We start from the raw sequence: 19,415 nt of genomic DNA, 5'->3' as shown, positions 1-19,415 counted from the left end.
AAGTCATTAAAATGTTCTTACATTTTCAAGTATGTGTCACAATCCAGAACAAATGTCATGTTTAACTTACATTTGATAAGGGTTGAACATTAAGATATGACATTAGTCCCACAAAAGTTGCCTGCATTTTTCATTATCTTCAACTACAAGCTATAGGCTGATGTTACAGTATTCTGCTAAAGCCAAACAAAGTGTTCTGCTGATGGGTACCAGCAAGCATGTTCCCATTTAACCACTGCTGTTAATGACTTAAAGCGTTATAGAGGATGGGTGCCTAGAATTATTTTGCCATGATTTCTGGCAAAATAATCTGATATACTAATTCAATGTGAAATAAAATCCTGGATCGTTAACTTAATTAGAACCTCTAGTCAATTAACAATAATTGCTAGTGACCTGAGGCTCTGCAGTTTCCTGATGGGGTTCACTCAAAGGATCACGTCAATGTCTTTTGTATCAAGAAACTTCTTGTGTTGAACATGTGTTAGCTGTCAGAGCTGTTTTTCTTTTCTTTTGTACATAACTGACTTTTTTAAAAAACAAACTAAGCTCACTTTATTATTTACAAATGAGTCTTTGTATTAGCCTGGTAGAGCAAACGAAAGCAAATTTTAATACCATGCTGACCCCAACTTAACAAATGTCTTCCCACTCTCTCTTCAGCTATTTAGGGCACAGAAGCCCCAGCACCACCTCAGAGGGGATGAGCAGTAGAGTGACAGGAAGTAAGGCTCAGGGCTAGGATCCATTCCTGCAACCTACATGTATCGGACTAAGTTGCAATGGGCACATAGCCCCAGCAGCTACCCTTCATGTCCACCAGCCATATTGGGCACAGAAACCCCAGAAGGCAGAGTAGGAAGAGACTCTCTGTCAGTAGCAGGAGAGGAGCAGGAGCCCGGTAATAGCGAAATAATTTCAAAGAGCTGAGCAACCCCCTAACATAAGAACCACCAATTTACCTGAATGTTTAATTTCAGTTGAATAATGAAGGCAATCTGTCTGGGGAAAGGAATGGGCAGTAATCAGAACCCCCTACCAAAACCAGACCAAACCAAACCACCCACACACGTGGTATCACTAAGCTAACTTGTAATCTTGCATTTAGTAACTCTGTACCACCTTCTCTCTCTGTTTTGTCATCCCTTATCATGTCTCAGACTGTAAACTCTACAAGGTAGGGTTGTTTGTACAGTGCCTAGTACAAAGGGGCCCTGATTCTGACTGAAGATTTTGGGCCACAAAATGAATACATAACAAGCAATGATGATTATATTTCAGTAAAGGGCAGGTTAGGTAATATGGGACAGCATACAGAGAAACCAGTTTCAACTTTGCAGGCTCTTATAGTGAATTTTCAAATCTATTGTTGATATTATAGGGCCCCCAATCACATTAATTCATAATAATATTCTCTGAAAAAGACCTATTGAAACCCTGAAGTAAATCTTTTCATTTATGTTTTCTTAGTTTTCCTTTTATTATGTCTGGAGAAAGTAGCCATAAGTATTTTTACTTATATAGTCCTTAAATTACTCCTGGGGGAATTCTGCATCACTGTGTGTACGCAGAATTCATGTCCCCCGCTGATTCCTTTGCTTCCCTGCAGAAAAATGACTTCTGGTGGGGGAGTAAAGGGAAGTTGCAAGAACAGTCATGTGCCCCTCCCCGGCAGAACAGGCAGGTCAGTTTGGGTGCCTGGAGCAGCCACTAGAGGTGTAAATCACCACCAGGGGTGTGTGAAATGTGGGCAGTTGTGCATAGACACACACACACACACACACTGTCCCTCTCGTTCACTATTGCAGCATGTGGCGGAGCAGGGCTTCAGGGTGTGTCTGAGGAGGTAGGTGTGGTGCAGCCTGTCCCCTCCGGCAGAGCAGAACGTAGCAGCCTGCCTCCTTAGTGAATTGTTCCCACTGTCTTTGTGAATTCCCCCAGGAGTATAAAACAGGTGTAAAAGTTTTAAGGCTCCTTTACATGGCCAGAGTGGTTTAAAGGACAGTATGGCCTTATAAATGCTTATGGTGCTTTGTGATTAGAATTGGTCTACACTTTTGGCCTGAAAAATTTCTTATCAAAATATACTCCATGAACTGTTCTTCACTGACCTTTCTGGAGATGGTCAGTAGCCAATATAAATTGTGAGTTTGATTCCTCAGCCCTCCGTGGCTCTTCAGTTGCCTATGATGTAACACTGTGCATATAGCTGCATATATTTATTGATTTATAACTGGAAATAAAGGGTCAAACCTAACTACATTACTATTAGGCAACGGAGTTTGGGGATTTTCTCCAATGCTCCCCACTCCCATTATCCATCCATTGTATTGTAGTTTAAATAAATTACCTAAATAATTGAAATCAGCATTATTATATTGCATTATTTTGACAAATATGCAGAATTTTAAAATATTGTGCACAGAATTGTAAATTTTTTGGTGTAGAATTCCCCCAGGAGTATTAAATGTCATGCTATCAAATGAGTTGGACTCCCATTCCTCTGTCGGAAAAAGAATATTTTGAATTCCTCTGTTGTTTTCCTAGGGTTACTCCAAGTATATTGATTGCATCTGAAAGACAGTGAGTTTTTCCTACTTCTAAGCAGGGATTAATTGTAAACTGTGGGTCTGGGCATGCAGCTTGGAAACTCGCCTCGCTGACGTCATCACCACCAGGAAAACTATCTTCCATGATAGGTGAGACAGGGAGCACGAGGCCAAAGGCTCAAAGGGCGGGCCCGTGAGCCTGGACAGAACCAAGTTGAGATACCACTGAGGGATTGCGAACTGAACTTGAGGAAAAAGTCTCTTGAGACCTCTGTGGAACCTGACTGTCATGTCATGGGAGAACACCGTCTGCCCCTAGATGGGTGGATGAAAGGCAGAGATGGCTGCCAGATGCACCTTGATAGGGGAGTGTGCCAGGCCCCATTTCCCTACATGTTTGTCCAGAATTTAGTACATGTGGTCCTGTAATATAAATAATAATAATAGGAAAATAATATTTTAAATATTGGAACTGGATGTAGCATATTTAAAAAATGGGACAGCTTTTGTGAAATCCCTTTTTTCTAACATGGATCTGCAGGGTGATATTTGCCTGAGGACAGAACAATAAGGACAATGTTTCTGTCAGCATCTTATTTCCTTTGCTCAGTTTTATTTATTGTCAGCTTCTTATTTTGATTATTCTTCTGCTTATTTTGAATACTCATACTAAGACTGATAATCATAGCTGGAGCAGCTGCTAACTGGTACTCAAAAGACATTTTTACCCTCTCTCTGTTTCATACTAATTCCAGAAGGAGAAAAAGATCATACCTGTATATCCAGTTTTACAAACACAGTTGAAGCTTCCTGGGAAGTTCTGGCAGACAGCACCATTTTTACAAGGGCTGGACAGGCACTCATTGATGTCTCTCTCACAGGCCATTCCGGTAAAACCATCTGGACAATTGCATGAGAATCCTCCCACTAAGTTGTGGCAAGTCCCATCATTGTGGCAAGGGGATGGCAGACATTCGTCAATGTCAGTTTCACACAAATTACCATCGTACCCTGGCATGCACCTGCACACGAAGGGCTGCAGAGGTTCATTTGCCATGATGATTACTGGGATACTCTCGTGGCTCTTTAAAACAGGTTTCACAGCCAGCCTTCTCAAGCAGCTTCCTCCATTTTGACATGGACTTTGAACACATGAATCATGATCCACAGACTCTATCCGTACTCCACTCTGACGGAAAAGGATTTCTTTGATGCTCTCAAAGAAGGTAGCCACGCCACTGGGATTCACATACTGATTGTTGTTCCGTTTCACAGCTGCCATCAGGAAGGTTCTGTTACTCTCTTCATAAACCCCATAGAGCTGCACAGCAGTTCCTAATCCGGGTAACTGTGAACTGGCAATACGCAGGAAGTGAAGGTAGTGATTGGTCAAAAAATCTCTCACAGTTTGCACGCTAAGGCGAAGAAGGATGCTGCTGTCAATTGTGGCATTACTGAACCCTGCAAAGAAAACTCGAACACTGCTAGTAACCGCATTGTGTAACCCATCATTGCTAAGAATTGTCAGGTCAAATGTTCCATCTGTGGACCTTGCCTGGGAATTCAGGTCACAAGTTCCCCCTGGAATATTAAAGAGGCTTGTAACTCCTGAAGTGAGGGAACAGCGGAAGCTGTCTAAAACATCTGGATCCTGGGGTTTCACACTGCCTAAAATTCCACCTGGGAATAGGTTGCCATAATAATGAACAAAGATCTCTACTGTTCTAGGTTGCGATGGATTGTCATTTTGGTCTATTACCTTTATTTGTACAGTTCCTGTGGAAGACATCTGAGGAATGCCAGAGTCTCTGGTAATCACTGACAAGTAGAAGTCGCCTATTTGCTCTCTGTCAATTTCCCTAGTTGTGGTCAAAATTCCTGCAGTGTTAAGACTAAAATAACTGGTTGCAGGGCCAGTGCTAAGCAAGTAGTAGGTAAAGGGGCCTTGATTTGGAGGGAGATCAGGATCTGACGACTGAAGTGTCATCACAAGAGTTCCGGCACGATTATTTTCCATTACTTCTCCCTGGCTGGTGGACAAGGTAGGTCCATTATCGTTGATATCTTCCAATGTTACCAATAAAGAGGCACTTCCTGTTGCTGAAGGTGTTCCTGAATCAATTGCTAACACAGTCAGGTTGTAGACAGGTAAAGTTTCTCTGTCCAATTCTGCAGTGACGGTAACCTGTCCTGTTTGTGGATTGACAGAAAAGGCACCATTGTCATTCCCAGAACCAATAAAATAGGAGAACCTGCTCCAACTTGGGACGGAATCTGAATCAAAGGCACTTACAAATGTGACATGGGTCCCTGGAGGAACACCTTCACTGATTTGTATATTGTAAACCTGTAGGCTAAAAACTGGAGGATCATTAGCATCTAAGACAGTGATATTTACAATTACTTCATCTACATCTGCACCACGAATGCTCCCAAAATTTTTTGCAAGAACTTTCAAAGAGATACGTTCTTCCTTTTCTCTGTCAAGAGGACCTGAAACATAAATCTGTCCACTCTTCTCATTAATCTGGAAACCTTTCTTTCTGCTACTGCCAAAGATAAGATAGTGGACTTCTCCATCGGTTCCCATATCGCGGTCACTTGCAAAGACTTCTCCCACAACCATGCCTTTAGAAGCTGCTTCAGAGACCTCAAAATAGTAAAGCTTGGACACAAAACGTGGTACATACTCATTTGTTCCTTCTAATTGGATGTTGACACTAGCAAAACTGCATCGCTCTTCATCTGGAACATTAAAAGCTTTCACAGTTAGATGATAACTTTGTTTTGTTTCATAGTCTAAGAACCCTTGGGTGGTGATAATTCCTGTGTTGGGATCAATGACAAAGAGATCACTATCTGAGGACTGAACTGCATATGCAATCATGGCATTAGGTCCAGAATCGGCATCAGTTGCATTTAGACGGATAACAGTTGTCCCACTTGGGGCATTTTCTAATACATTAGGGAAGTAGTCTTCTGTGCTGAATATTGGAGAATTATCATTCACATCAATAACATTAACCATGACACTGCAGTAACCTGTTCTAGCTACCCATCCTCCATCTGTAGCACTAACAATCATCTCATGATTTTGGCATAACTCATAATCAAGGGGTTTGGCTAGAGTTAATGCCCCTGTAGATGTATTAATAGCAAAGATACCAGCCTCATTTCCTGAAGAAATATTATATGTGATTAGTCCATTCATAGCAGCATCCCTATCCCTTGCTGAAACAGTTCTGACAACTGCTCCAACAACATGACTCTCAGGGACAGTAACACTTATATGGCTTTGAGAGAACTCAGGTGTATGATAGTTTTCCTCTGTGATAACTATTTGAACAGTAACCTCAGATGAGAGGGGAGGATTGCCTTTATCCTTTGCTTTTACCGTAAGCAGAAAGTTTTGGTTTAAATCAGTCATGAGTGAAGATGCTACAGAAATCCAGCCTGTAGTGCTGTCCAGCTGAAATTTGTCAGTGTTCTTTTCATTAGAAATGAAGTATTCAACTTCAGAATTCAGTCCAAAATCCTTATCATCAACTGCAGCAACTTTAATTAATTTAGTACCAACCGCTACATTTTTAGTCACCGGGGTAAAATATTTACTAGCAAGAAACTGTGGTACATTGTCATTGCTATCCACTATGTTGATTGTGACTGTTGTCTCACTGAGCAAAGAAGGACTGCCTCGGTCTGAAGAAGTAACTATGAAGCTGTGCCTGTTGATATTGATGTTGCTGGAACCACTGGAATTTTGATACCTTAAATATTGCTTATTGAAAATCTCCCCTGTGGTAGCATTAATTCGGAAGAACTCAGACTGGGATTTTATGAAGTAGAAAACTTGGCCATTAGATCCTTCATCGGGATCTATTGCTGAAACCTGAGTTACTTTTAATCCAACCTCAGTAAGCTCAGGACAATCTAAGTAATAGGATGTTTTTGTGAATCGTGGGGCATTATCATTGACGTCTGTCACAAATATAGTCACATCTGTGCTTACAGTCCACCCAGAATCATGTGCAGAAACTCTGATTCTATAGCGGTCTGTATCTTCCCTGTTCAGGTGTCGACTGATTGTAATGTCCCCGGTACTGGGATTTATGTTAAATGGAAGACTTGTATCCCTTATGGAGTACCTGCTGATAGCATTCACACCAATGTCTTCATCTGAAGTTGTGACTCGTGTAACTGTGTAACCCAGAGGTGCATTTTCAGTCACTGGAGCACTGAATATCTGAGAAAACCTGGGAGCATTATCATTTTCATCTAAAATATTAACAATAACTTTTACTGTGGTGCTCTGAAGAGGGGTACCTCTGTCTGAAACTTTGATGGTTAGCATGTAGCGAGCCAAGTTTTCCCTGTCCAAAGGTCTGACACTTCTAATTTCACCCGTGGCTCGACTAATACTGAAACTATTTTCTTTATTGCCATCAATTATTTCATAGTTCAGCTGTCCATTTGGGCCACTGTCCTTGTCCACAGCAGTGAGAGTCAGAATTTTACGTGGTGAAAGGTTCTCCATTATTTCAGCAATAAATGGATCTCGCTCAAACTCTGGTGCATTATCGTTGACATCTACCACTGTTACTTCTAATTTTTCATAAGAGGAGAAAGGAGGAAAGCCTGTATCTCTGGCCTCAATCCAAACCACATATTTCTGTATTTCTTCAAAATCCAAAGGTTGGCTGATGGAGAACTGTCCTGTTAGTTGGTCAATTTGGAAGGTATTGCCAAGGTTACCGCTAGCAATGTAGTATGACAAGGAACCCCCCCTGGATGAAGACCCAGAAACAGCGGTGACAAGGGTACCAATTGCTTGATTTTCAGGAAATATGAATGTCTGTTGCTCAGCTCGAACTTGAGGGAAGTCTGCTTTGTTCGCAAATCTCACAGTTACTGTTGTAGAGTCTGTTTTTGGATACAGGCCACCATCTTTTACATGAACAGAAAAAGTCACTTCAGAAGCCCCTGTCAGTGGGTCAGCAGCCATAACTGCCCCCCTCGTTGGGTCAATGTGGAATTTTTCAGAGTTCTTTCCCATGAGGGAATAATGAAGCTCAGCATTGGGCCCAGAATCAGCATCAGTGACTGTCACAGCAAACACAAACGAACCTGCCAAGAAGAATAAAGTGGATAATTAATTTTGTGTAACAAAAATAGGACATTGCAAAGTAATTTTTCAATGTGAAGTATTGGGAATTATGCACACCAGTCCTGTTATTTTTCATGGTAACCTGATGCTATTCTGACAATTAATCCTTTTTCATACGGATAAAAGAGAATATGAGATATTAAGCCAAATTTTCAACCACTCAGGTCTACTTGCATGCGCGCACACACACACACACGCACACAAAATGCATGCATGTGCATACATCCACATTTGTGTCTGAAAATCAGGTAAGTGTGTTCACAAAAATAAATAAATGCAGTATGTGTATGTACAGATGTCAGTGCCTATAAGCAAATGGGCCTCTGACTTTCCAAAACTTTAGCATCCCATTTTGACAGTATTCACTAAGTAAGATTATATGAAAACTATAATTGTAATACATTGCATGGTATTTAATATTTTAAATTATTCTGTGTTTTGCATGTATTGTATGACCAACCTTCATAATGTGTACACATAGCATTTAAGTGTGCCAGTTCTCCAGCATACGTGGACAGTTTGGGTTTGCACTTGCACATACCTGTCTGCACATGCAAATCCAACACACACACACACATGTATCTGGGTACTTGTCTGCCTAAGTTGTGTATGCATGCTTTTGAAGATTTGATGCCGAATGTCCACTATGCTGGACATCCATTCACTGTTTTTGCTAGTGCTGAAGCTTGGCTCACACCAGTTATCTATATACATTATGTACTTTTCAAACTCTGAAGGCAAAATCTGTGAGGGACAAGAGTGACTTTGACAGTATCCCCTTAAACCATTTCTTCTTGTTGCTATTTTTCAGAGAGCAATATTTTATACCCCAAAGGGAGGAACTGCCAGATGAAGAACACCAAAAGTCAGCAGTATTACAATACTTGAGCTTGACAAGATTGGGACAAAATTAAGAGTTCTGCTTCAGTTAGGCACATTAATTTTATGTGGTTGTGATGACTTGTCAGAACTCCATTTTTTATCCTGCTACAAAAATTAAAGCAGCCAGGCTGTATTCTCATCTCCAAGTGTGCATTAAGACCACTGCGAAGTAATCATGGCAAGAAACTATATTATTGTCTTTGAGACTATCACATTACACCACATTCGACTACAATTAGTGCTGTGCCTGCCAAACCCATTATCATCAACAGCTTTTTTGAGTAGTTTGAGGGGATTCTAAAATGTCCTTTTAGTTGAAGCTTGGCATACAGGTTTTCAGCTTTTGGATTTTTTAAAAAAACAACATGTTTTATGGGGAGGGATAGCTCAGTGGTTTGAGCATTGGCCTGCTAAACCCAAGGTTGTGAGTTTAATCCTGGAGGGGGCCACTTAGGGATCCAGGGCAAAATCAGTACTTGGTCCTGCTAGTGAAGGCAGGTGGCTGGACTCGATGACCTATCAAGGTCCCTTCCAGTTCTAGGAGATAGGATATCTCCATTAATTATTATTAATTTTATTTCCTGTTTTTTAAGTTAGTGAAGTCCAAAGAAATTATGACTTTGACTGTATTTTGACATTTTTTCTTTTCTAATTAAAAAAAGTTTTATATTAAAATATTGCAGGGCACAACCTGATAATATTGGATAAGTCATGTATGCTGCCTAAATGCATGAAAATGAAACCTTCAACAAGAAATCTACTCATGTGTTACTGATCTCAGATCAGCTGTGCTCATAATGTACGGAGTTTCATCTTGTACAACAAAGGTCTTTGTTGATATTGTTGTTCTGAAAGGGGGAGGAAGTATGGACAAAATAAATCATTCCTTCAAAAACACAGTTTGGAATCACTAAAAATTTAGATGACTAGACACAATTCCTGGCAATGTGATACTTTATTTCTTTAAAAGGAAAATAAAAATCTTCTATATAGGGAACATGTATGTTTGTATGTACAGAGAGTTAGAGCCTTGCAATAATATGCAATTTTGTAAATTTATGATACATGCAGCGATCATACTTTAAAACTTTCTTCTGTTTTGAAAGATTGGGGGTTCCAGAGTTATTCCATTTTAAATCTGGTAGACTCTTTCAGTTTAAGACACTTTTTAATTGTGATCACTGTATGTATATGAATGTCTTGGGATTACCATTAGACAAAAGCCTGCAAAGAATAAATATGACAATAAACCAGTATGCAATTTAGAGGACATCATGGTGCCCCTGGAATGATTATTTTAATCTGCAATATACAGTCTCTTATTTACACAATTTAAAAACCTCACTAAGTAATCACATCCATCCCTATATTTCAGGTATTTTATAAAGCTAATAAAAAACTGAATAAGCTCAGTTAATAATTAGACATCTATTATTTATGGAACATTATGATTTTTCAAGAGGGATATTAACATTCTATATTCAATATATTCCACAAGTGCTCATCCTATGCATGAAAAATATTAATAAATGTGGCAATTCAGGATTTTCCACTTCTGATGTATTTATATGTGTTTAAACATAAACTGTATAATCAAGCAACTCAACCTTACAGTCATGTGAAATTTGGGTATGCAAAGGATGCAGGATCCATGAATATTTATACAAGGTGGGAAGGATATTTGACTTTAAGAAGTCTCCAGAGAAGCCTTTATAATTAAAATGTAACATGGACAAGAATCATTAAAAGGTATTTTTGAAATCTTTTCTGAGACTCTCACAGAGACACAGAAGGGCTTTTACATACGAAGGGGAGATTTTCAAAGGCAGAAACAGCAGTTATTGCCCCTTCTCTTAAATGCAATTTTATCATTTCTTTCTCTTTTAGATTTGAGGGATTGATTCTGATTTATACTTAGGCCCAGTTATAACACTCTGCCAGCATAAAGGGACTTTAAGGACAGTGTAAGTGTAAGTCATGCACTATCGGAGTATTGTAAAGGGCCCTAGAATAACTGAGACTAAGACCATGAGTACTTTCTTGCCTTCACAAAGAAATAACCTGTAAAGTAAAACATGAATTAATCATTTTAAAAGTGTGTAACATACGGTTGATGATGTGCTACCTTTTAAAAAGTGAAATAATATTATCTGTACAGAACCAGAGGTGTACTTGACACTTTGGAAACACATAGGAAGGCAAATTCCCTACCCTAACCAGAGCACATCTGAGTAGACAAATTTGGAGATTCAAGAGATGACAACTTGAAAAAGGGACCTTTTCACCACAGAAGCTTGTATTTATTTTTTGGTCCACTAAGAGGTGTCACATCAACTGCCCTGTATGTTTTTTCTTAATAATAAAATGTATAGAACTTTTTATCTTCAAAACTCTTTATAGAGATTAACTAATCTATCCTTACAAAATTACTGTTGTGAATTAATAACAAGCCAAACAAAAATATCAGCTCTTCTGGATAATACTGCATATACTGTAACTAGTGAGCTTCAAAAGAGGATGATTTGATGTGGATGTGAAGAGAAAAAAACACAGAAGAATACATTATAATTACTAATCCAAACCCATTCACTGTCTCAACTCTGTTAATTATTCCCAACAGCACGTGCCACAAACATGAGAGACAATGTAAAATAGTTACAGAGCAACATATTTTACAAATTTCTTATGGAATGACCTATCACTTGATCAGTTTTTACATTATCCCATTATCTCCTGGAGGGCCACCATTATCAAATTACCTGAAGTTGTAGGTGATGGAATATGGGTGACATAAGGGTGGTGTTGAAATTTGGGAGGATTGTCATTCACATCGGCAACAGTGACAAGGACACTGGTAGAACTGGAAAGGGCTTTGGGAAAGCCACCATCGCAGGCCACAACTACTAAGGTGTAGTTCTCCTTAGTCTCTCTATCTAGTAATGCACTGGTGATGATCTGTCCTGTTGATGGGTTGATTGTGAACTGTGAATTACCACCAATAAGACTATAACTGTTCAAAAGACAAAAAAAAAAAAAAAAAGTCAAGACATTTTCTATTAGTATGCTCATAAGAAAGAAACTCTATTATGATAATAATAAATATTTAAGCTACTAAACTACTATCATGCTGACCAATATTGTCTCATTCTTTCCTTGTGCTTTCCCATCTGTCTGTATCCATTTTTTTTCTCTTGTCTTATACTTGGACTGTAAACTCTTCGAGGCAGTGACTATCTTTTTGTTCTGTGTACAATACCTAGCACAATGGAGTCCTAGGGCTTCTCTGTGCTATAGTAATAAAAATAACAATAAATGATAATAAACTAAAGATGGAAAAGAAACAGTGTGTACTTAACTAAAAAAGGGGATCAAACATCTGCATCTGAGTTTGGTATTTTGCCGTGTATCCACAAGTTTTGGCCTCCAAATTGAACTATCCCAAAATGTTGTACAATTGCGTTGGGCAGCACTAGAGGCAGTATCTCAAGGAGATATGTAGGAAACTTTCCAGCTCCCCACCATTTGTGGTGCCAAAGAGTACACAAAGGTGGGAAATACTCATTAATACACCTAACTCAGCACTTCTCTAATCTAAACTTCTACTCTGCTTTACAGACCTTCAATATTCAGTATACTGTGAAACCTGCACAAAGGATCAACTCCAGTAAACGGCTCCTCTTGTTTAAGAGACTGCTTTAAATAATCCCCATTTTACTGGTGCAATTAAGTTTGATCTTAAGTTAAAGACCATATTTACTGGGCAACTGAGGTTTGCTGATATTTTGGGCAGTCACTTAAGACAGGTTTCACTTTATTCTTTTTAGGATTTTGCTCAAGTTTGGGAACGCTCATTCAATACCTTTACGTTAACATTATGGATGAAGACAGGAAATGATCTAAGTAGAATGGAGCTTGTTCTGCTTTCTTGGAATTAGAGTGAACCGCTGGAGTTTGAAACTTGTTTTAAGTGACCCTTCAAGGGACGGACAAAATCTGGTTGCTTTATACAGATGAAGGTGGAACAGAATTAACTTCAGTACATTTGGGGATAGAATAGAGCAGTCTCTCAATACTGGAGCCTGACTGTTAAAGCTGACACACTAACAGACTAAATATTATCCCACATGGCTGAGACCTGCCAATCTGAATCTGTAAAATGCAATGGGGAGTAAGGATTTGTAAATAGTAGTAAGGATTTGTGAATAATAAAAGGATTATTTTACTGTAAAATGGTAGAAAGTTTGTATAATTTTGTGGTCCTGAGCAAAAGCCTTTTGTTTCCACCAATTTTAATCCAGAGTAATTTACTTGGTATCAGCAGGGACAGATTGATGTTAAGCAAGAGGCCAAATTCTGCTCCCATTTCCCTTGCCTTTTAATATGTCAAATCATGTATTTGTAAAGTACTGATTGTCCAGAAAAAATGACACTATAGCTCATTAGATAGGCTGGGCTCCATCTTACTGACACTCTTGGATTGCTTAGATGGATAGATTAGATTTTTGTTTTGAGCAGAAGTATGGATCTCCAATGATATTTTGATGCGTTGTAGATTATTATTTTTTTCCAGATGACCAGATAATATAATGAATTGTACAATTTTTCAAATGCAAACAAAAGGTTGAAGTGGATAATTCCAGTCTATGGTATTATAACCTTGATAAAAACAAAACATGTAATTGTAGGGAGAATTGCTTTTTCAGAAATGCCTGAATCAACAGCAGCAGCACTGTCCAACCTAATGTTTCTGTACTGATCCAGAACAAGAATGGTTGTATGAAAAAAATACATAGGAATATTAGTTTTGCTGCTTATTTTAAATCAAAATGGGTTATGACAGGAATATTCACATAGGCCAGGGCATTTCCTAGGGAATCAATAACCAGCTGGAAATAATGGCAATAAACTCTCCCAAGCAAGTCATTAATCCCCAGAAAATGCCCTGGGCATACTCATAATTGCTTAACTATTATTTAATAAGATGGCTATGTGTAATTATTTACTGGCTAAAGAGATATTAGTCTGGGGTGAAATTCACCTTTATGCAGAAAGCCTTCCAAAGGCCTAATGAACTATTTAAGTCTCACTAAACCTTCAAACTACAGAATGCATATGTGCAAATTTCACCTCTAACCTGCAGTGTCTTTTAACACAGGCTGCTATGACAGTGTCATTAGGCATCCTCTTTCTCACCCTATTTTTGCCAATATCCTTGTTAAAGGACAACACTAGTGTTTCCATGGAGAAAGACTCCAGAAAGAAGTTTTTTTTAAATTAAAAAAATAACAAAGTACAGAGATACACAATGTGCTGAACCTATACAACTCCAAAGCACAGGTATGCTCCAGGACAGAACTTCAGCATAATTACAAAAAATACAGACAATCAGTATTGCCAACAACTGGCCGCAAATCAAACCATTCTCACCCCAATCTCCCACCCCCATGCTCTGCCAATAAATTCATATTTATCCATTGACCATAATTTTTAATGGAGATTCACAAGATTTTTATTTGTTAATATTGTGACTGCACCTAAAAGCAACAATCAGGTTGGGCCTCATTGTGTCAGGATCTGTACAAACATAATCAATCAGAATTACTGCCCTAAAGAGCTTATAATCTAAAAAGATGTGCCTTTCACTGTATCCTATAATTTACTAAACTCAGCTCTGGAGGACCTCAAGGAGTGGAACCCAGAGCCAAGGACTCTTCACTGAGACTGTCCTTTTAACAGTGGAGTCTCACAGCAATGAGAATTTCAGCCCATCACAGCTGCCATGATGCAGCAGAAGGGACAAGGTGGTTTCTTACAATAAGGTATACAATGGAAAATAAAAATATGTTGGTATTACAAAATATTGCTACATTGTTGTCTTACATGCTTGTCCTTTGCAGGTACTGATTTACAAGGGCATGCTATATATTTACAAACCATGGATCCAGTCCCACAACTGACTCCACACTGGCAGATCCTTGGACCCATGTGGAATTCCACTGTCTTCAGTGGTGTTCTGAGCTGGCACAAGGATTTGCCTCTGAGGAACCCCACTGAAGTCAATGGGACTCCGTGTCTGCATGGAGCCAACTGCAGGACCAGAGTCTATGTTTGACATACTGTATTTATGAAAAGTGACCTAAACTTGAGGTATTACTCCTGTGATAGGGTATATAAACCCCACACTGGACAACAAAGATTTAAGGAGCTGCTCTTGACTCAGCCAGTCCTGCCCCACCTCACCTGCAAGGCTGCAGAAGGAGCTTAAAAGGGGAGCAGAACTAGGTTGCAGATGAGGGCAGAGAACAGACCTTCAACCCTCAGCTTCTAAGGAAAGGGCAGACTACAGCCAGGAGCTTCTCAGACAACCAGGGAACTGCTACACCACACCCAGCCACGAAGAGGCACCAGCGGTGAGTTGACCCCTTCACAATCCGAAAAAACCACATTTCATAGCAAAATGGATATAATCCACTTCATATAAACTAGCTTCAAATATCCATGGGCTATATTCTCTGATCAGTTTCCAGACCAGGTGATTCCTACACCCCACTCCCTGGATAGAGGCCCAACAGTGCCGATTCATGTCAAGCATTTAGTCTTGTATTTTGACTTTACTCTATCTGAATATTCCTTAGACATAAGTTACAAGGTGTTGGGCTTCAGAATCCCATCTACTAGAAAATTGTGGCCACAGGGCACTCATATGTAATGGCTTTCTCGCTGCAGAATTCACTGCAAGCAAGGAAGATACTAACCATAGACTACAATTTAACAGAACCCCAAATTATTCAAAATAAGATCAGCAGTAAGTAGTTTTATTACTATATGATCCTCTGGACATGGCCAGCTGTTCATGAAATGGTCTTGCAAAGTTCTGTGAAGTCCTGCATTCTGTCCTGGAATGACTTTTGTGACTGATGTGCACAAAATTTGGTCTTTCCTTATATGTCTACATGTGACCTTTGGGTGTAACACACCTGCATCAACGTTTTTTAATGACTCTAGGTTATATCGCACAGAAAACAGAAGAAAAAGAGCTATATTTAGGATTTGTGTATATATCATCAGGTTGCCTCTCCCAGAGATTTATCTGATTCTTGCATAACTTGGGGGGGAGGGGTTGTTTTTTTGTTTTGTTTTGGTTATTTGTGGCTTGATGTGGGACTCGATTCAGAATTTGGCACAATAGTCTTGGAAATTAAAGATCCAATTTTCAGAGGTGCTTAGGACTCTCAACTTTAACAGAATTTACTGAAGTCTTTGAGTGTTTAGCACCTCTGAAAAGCAGGCCCTAAATATTTAGTCCTTTATACCTTCTGCCAGAGTTTTGTAAAATCAAGTCTTACTGTAATTGTATACACTATTAATACATGTATTATCTGAATGATGAATCTGGACAAATAATGCCCAAGCAAAGCAAAGTTTATCCTAACACTAAAAAAAACCCCCAAACAAACAATTTTGTTTTAAATGGCTACACTTGAAAGAACCATTTCTCTTTACTATTCCACTTTGAGATGACAGTGGATGAAATGATAAAGGCTGATAAATAAGTCCTCCAAAACAGTTCATATTACTTTAAAGACATCTGAAGGCACTTTGATAATTTCTGATCACCAGACATAAACACTATAATCTTTGCTTTGCAAAGATCCTTTTCTGTAAGATAATAAGGCTTTCCAAAATCATGTTCTTGAAGTAAGATTGCATGGAATTAAAAGCTTAATTGTAGCAAATTTTATAAATATTACATCTGGATGCCTTTCAAGACTTTAAAAATGCCAAAAAAACTAAGTTCCTATTCTAGGCAGGTTAAAAAGGAAATATAATATTTTGTACATGTTTACCTTTCTACAATCTGGTTCTCTGTATCTTTATATTTATGACCACAGCAATTTTATTCTGTACTTTGAAGACAAAAATGAATGAAATGGCAAAAGTGAATGACATTGAGACTATTTTTTTATCCCCATGCTGTGTATTTTAGGGCACATAGATATTAGTATTTGTATTCACAAAAGTTAAAAGGGAAAGGATTACCCACCTGTCTTCTTCAATAGTTAGGAGTGATTAATAACTAATACGAGACTGCCTTCCATTCCATTCCATTACACATCAGTCCTTAGTAATGTTTAGCCTGTAACTGACATCTTCATTATTCTTGTCTCTGAAAATGCTTATTGCCAGAGCTCAACAGTAGGAATTTGCCCAGTTAAAAAAGATGATTGTGCCAGTTGAGCTATACAAAACATTTGGCACATAAAAGAAAACTGCCAAACTCTCCCTTTTCATCGATTTTTCTGAATGGGATAAAACAATTCATGTTTTGCCTTTTGTAGTATTTGTTTTGCTTATTCATCTTCAAACTAAGCACAGTAGTTGCCCATGTATTTGCTCCACTGGCAACCAATCAAAGAAGGTCACCACATGAACATATATAAATGACACTGCAAGGTGGGTAATGATATTTCTGCTTCTAGAACCAATTCATCATTAAATGGCCTGTATATCTTCTGCAATATACAGAGATGCTTATAAGTTGCATGTTGGAGGCTATTCTAACTGCTAAGTCTTTCTTCTTCTTCTTCCTGTTAAATCCAGTTTTCAAGCTTGGAGCTTTAAAATTAGGCACCTAAATCCATATTTAGTCTTAGTGGGAAGGGTACTTGAATAGCTGACTTTAAACACCCAAGTCTGAAAATCTGACTCTAAAATTAGAAGTGGCTGAGAAAGTGCCATTTAGATCTGGATCTAACTAAGTTTAAGGTTTGATAATTAAGATCAAAGCTGAATCAGGCTAGGGTTTCAGTTCCACAGTGCAGAAACCAACTATTCTTGTGAGATTCTGGCTGAATACAAACCAGAACCGAACAACAAATGTATACAATTTTACAATCAACCCCAGCACTAGTTATTGAGTTGAGTTGGTATGTGAGTTCTGAAATCCAAATCACACCTCTACCTCAATATAACGCTGTCCTCGGGAGCCAAAAAAGTCTTACCGTGTTATAGGTGAAACCGCGTTATATTGAACTTGCTTTGATCCACCGGAGTGCGCAGCCCCGACCCCACCCCCACCCCCACCCCCCCAAGCACTGCTTTACCACATTATCGGGTCGCGTTATATCTAGGTAGAGGTGTACTCTCCAATTTCAAAGGTCATCAGATTTAAACTTCTGGATTTGGTCAACTTTCAAGAATAATAGTTTCTATTTTTTTAGTGACTTCCATCAATGAATATAAAAATACTTTAGAAGCACTAATTAATTAAGCCTTCTTAATTACAACCTTTATATCCAATTGTGTCCCATCAGAGGGAGCTACACTTGCGCAGCTGAATTGGACCTGTATAGTCTTTTTTTAAAGACTATACAAAGTTAACAGGAAGCAGCGAGGTAACAAACTCTCTATCTCTGTTCCATTTCATCATGGATGATCCTATTCATCTCCATTTTATTTGACATATTACTGCTATGTACACTAGTCCAACCTACGGCATTTGGCCAATTTACGGTCGTTAGGCAGTCTGCTAAATATATCTGCTTTATCCATGTTTCTCTTTGTGTTTAGAGGGATCCAAAGTTTTAGAAATCAGTTAAACTCAGATGAGTTTAAATTAAATTTGCTTTTAACTTGGCAGATTTTAAAAATAAATTGCAGTATCATGTCTTTAGATTACCATTTAGAAGATTTTTAACAATCCCAGGTTTGATGAAACAATATTGCCATGTACAAATCACCATCCTTGTTTGTCTTTAGTATTTAGGTGGTGGTGATGAGCAGTAGGAAAAACCTTCATCTTCGTATGATGCATCAGGCAGCATTAAATCCATCAAAAGTAAAGGCCATACCTGATAACTGCATTAACTGAAGCGTCAGCATCTGAAGAGTTTACTAGCAAAATATCCGTCCCTGTAGGTGCATCCTCTGGAATGGTGGTGGAATACATCTTAAAGGCAAATGTAGGAACATTGTCATTGACATCATCCACTGTGACAGCAATAGTTCCAGTGCCAGTAAGGGCAGGAGATCCTGGGGGGAAATGGGATTTAAAACACTAGAGGTTACAAATACAACAATACTGATACTGGATATGCCACTCTTCATTTATAATCTAACACTTCAGCATGTCACAGCTCCCAGAGCTGCAAAGCCAATTCAATGTAAAGAACAGGGCTAGTTTGGTTTTTAAAGTAGGCCATCTGAGTACAAAGTACAAGTCACACACACACACACACACAAGTTTTCAGTCTTATCTTAGTCAAGAAATATTTTGTAGTGTAAGTTCCGTGCATAAAGACAAACTGGAAACAACAGAAAGCTTTGTCTGTAACCATCAGGCCCAATTTGAACATGTGGTTGCTTTTTCTTTTTCTCTAATGGAAGTCTGTCATAGATGGCACACTGACAGCCTTGGATACTCAAGCCCTCAATTTATTTATCCACAGAACAAATAAAGCAGAGGCAGTGGAATGTTAGTTTCCTTCATTTCACTCCCTCAGTATGTCACAATCCTGACCTGGAGTGATCTTCTCTGGGGGCTGGAGGGTAGTTCAATTTCCAGACTCATTCAAACTTGATTTCTTTGACGGAACTACCAACAATGATGCCAATTAGTGCCAAATCAGATAGTATTTACTGTGATGCGGACACTGGTTTACAAGAAACTGGACTGAACTCATTTAACCTATGTTTTGTCTTGCTTTTAAATACTAATCTTTGCAGGATTTGAACAAATGAGAAATAGTGAGTGGACATCTCATGTTTAATCTGCGAGAATCTACTCTGTGAACCCCTTCTTCTGTCAAACGCAAGCTAAG

General features: G+C 38.8%; 1 protein-coding gene across 1 annotated transcript in view; it reads right to left on the bottom strand.

Annotated features, from left to right (window-relative positions):
* FAT4 (FAT atypical cadherin 4) overlaps positions 1–19,415 on the bottom strand; it is a 244,774-nt gene that overhangs the window by 48,801 nt on the left and 176,558 nt on the right. The window contains exons 7-9 of the mRNA XM_005309369.4: positions 18,447–18,627; positions 11,355–11,605; positions 3,324–7,673 (exon numbers count right to left, since the gene is read on the bottom strand). Coding sequence (XP_005309426.2) covers positions 3,324–7,673; positions 11,355–11,605; positions 18,447–18,627 — 4,782 coding nt within the window. The remainder of the gene's footprint in view (positions 1–3,323; positions 7,674–11,354; positions 11,606–18,446; positions 18,628–19,415) is intronic.

The sequence above is a fragment of the Chrysemys picta genome, chromosome 5 (genome assembly GCF_011386835.1).
Source record: "Chrysemys picta bellii isolate R12L10 chromosome 5, ASM1138683v2, whole genome shotgun sequence".
NCBI classification, from domain to species: domain Eukaryota; kingdom Metazoa; phylum Chordata; order Testudines; family Emydidae; genus Chrysemys; species Chrysemys picta.
Note: the sequence above shows the minus strand (reverse complement) of the source record. Positions and strands in the feature narration are given on the sequence as shown.